The 1,250-nt window shown below is 52.6% G+C and overlaps 1 protein-coding gene across 1 annotated transcript; it reads right to left on the bottom strand.

The window, feature by feature from the left end:
* Positions 1 to 119: 119 nt before the first annotated feature.
* Pmar_PMAR026415 (hypothetical protein) lies at positions 120 to 1,161 on the bottom strand (the record flags this gene model as incomplete). Its single annotated transcript, XM_002788339.1, has 3 exons — positions 120 to 642; positions 682 to 784; positions 830 to 1,161. Coding segments are annotated over 3 exons (958 nt in total), but the record flags the coding sequence as incomplete, so codon positions are not given.
* Between the last annotated feature and the right edge of the window lie 89 nt (positions 1,162 to 1,250).

Genomic DNA, 1,250 nt, shown 5'->3' with positions numbered 1-1,250 from the left:
TACCAGGCAGATTCATCACCTGAGTTGCTATCCTCCGTCACACCATTAGCGACGCGCTCTGAGTGACGTGCCCTTACCTGCTCGAAAACCTACCAAACAAGTTATTCACAGGAGTCTACCGTATGATTTGCCATAACTCCAGTAAGGCTCGCTGTGGTGTCCTTTCCGTCCAGATCTGTAGCTGGGGACGAGGCGAACAGGTGCTCCAACAGAGTAATAGTTACTGCCAGGATAATTCGCCGCCTCAGTACGCCAAGAACCGAGATATTCCGGTTTATGCTGCTCGCCTGTAGCTGTACTGTAATGGTCTTTGTGATCAGCAGATGCAGAATCCCCCGAAGTGCATCCTCCAGAGGTCAATCTCCAAGCCCCGAGATACTTGGAGCATTTGTCATTCGTTGGGGCCACAGGAGTAACACAGTCGGCCAGACCGGGTGTTTCTATCGGTGATTCCGGCAACAGCTCCCTTGCAACTTTGTCGATGGACTTGAGTGCAGGAGTAGACTCACAAACATCAGCATACGACGGATTAACTTGCCTCTCTGTACTCTTGACAGAACTACCACACTGACCTTTCGTTAGGGGCTCCTCACTCTCCGACGGACTCAAAGACCTCATAGGAGCGGCAGGAGCAGCCGGAGGCTGAAAGAGATGCCACCCGCATTCGTGGAACGTGCTCACCTGCGTCTCACAAAAGCCTTGAACCAGCATAGCCTTCTTCTTCTTAGTCAAGGCTTCGAAGCCGACAACGTGACCAGCTAGCCATGCTTGGATTCCGGCGGAACTGCAAGGCGTCAGGCCATTTCATTGATCACTTCGTCGTCCTCACTTTCGATCACGGCAGAGCTTAGCAAGACCCTCATCATTCGAGACGAGCTCTTCCGGTAGACAGTGTACGTGTAGAAATAAGGAGCGCACTCCGTCCGCGCTGAACCTGTCCTCTGCCGGGTACCCTATCCTCAAGTCGTTCTCCAATATCTTCCGTTGGCAGGCGATACAGTGCGTCCTGCAATGGTTGGGTGAATCCACCTTAAACTTGAACAGTGCCTTGGCTGTATCAACTGCCGCCTCTAAAGCCCAGCAACGACGATGATGGTCCCAAACCGCGCCTGCAGCCGCGGTGAGGGCTGAATGCCCCATAGTATCCCGTCCAGTAGCCATTAATTGAACCGGAACTACACATTCTGCAGCTACTATGCTCAGTTGTAGAGGAAGCAGGTCAGATGAAAATGACCGTCCACAGATCAAAG

This window comes from Perkinsus marinus (assembly GCF_000006405.1).
Source record: "Perkinsus marinus ATCC 50983 genomic scaffold scf_1104296928284, whole genome shotgun sequence".
In the NCBI taxonomy this organism is placed as follows: domain Eukaryota; phylum Perkinsozoa; order Perkinsida; family Perkinsidae; genus Perkinsus; species Perkinsus marinus.
The sequence above is the reverse complement of the archived record's forward strand: the minus strand, read 5'-3'. Positions and strand labels throughout refer to the sequence as shown.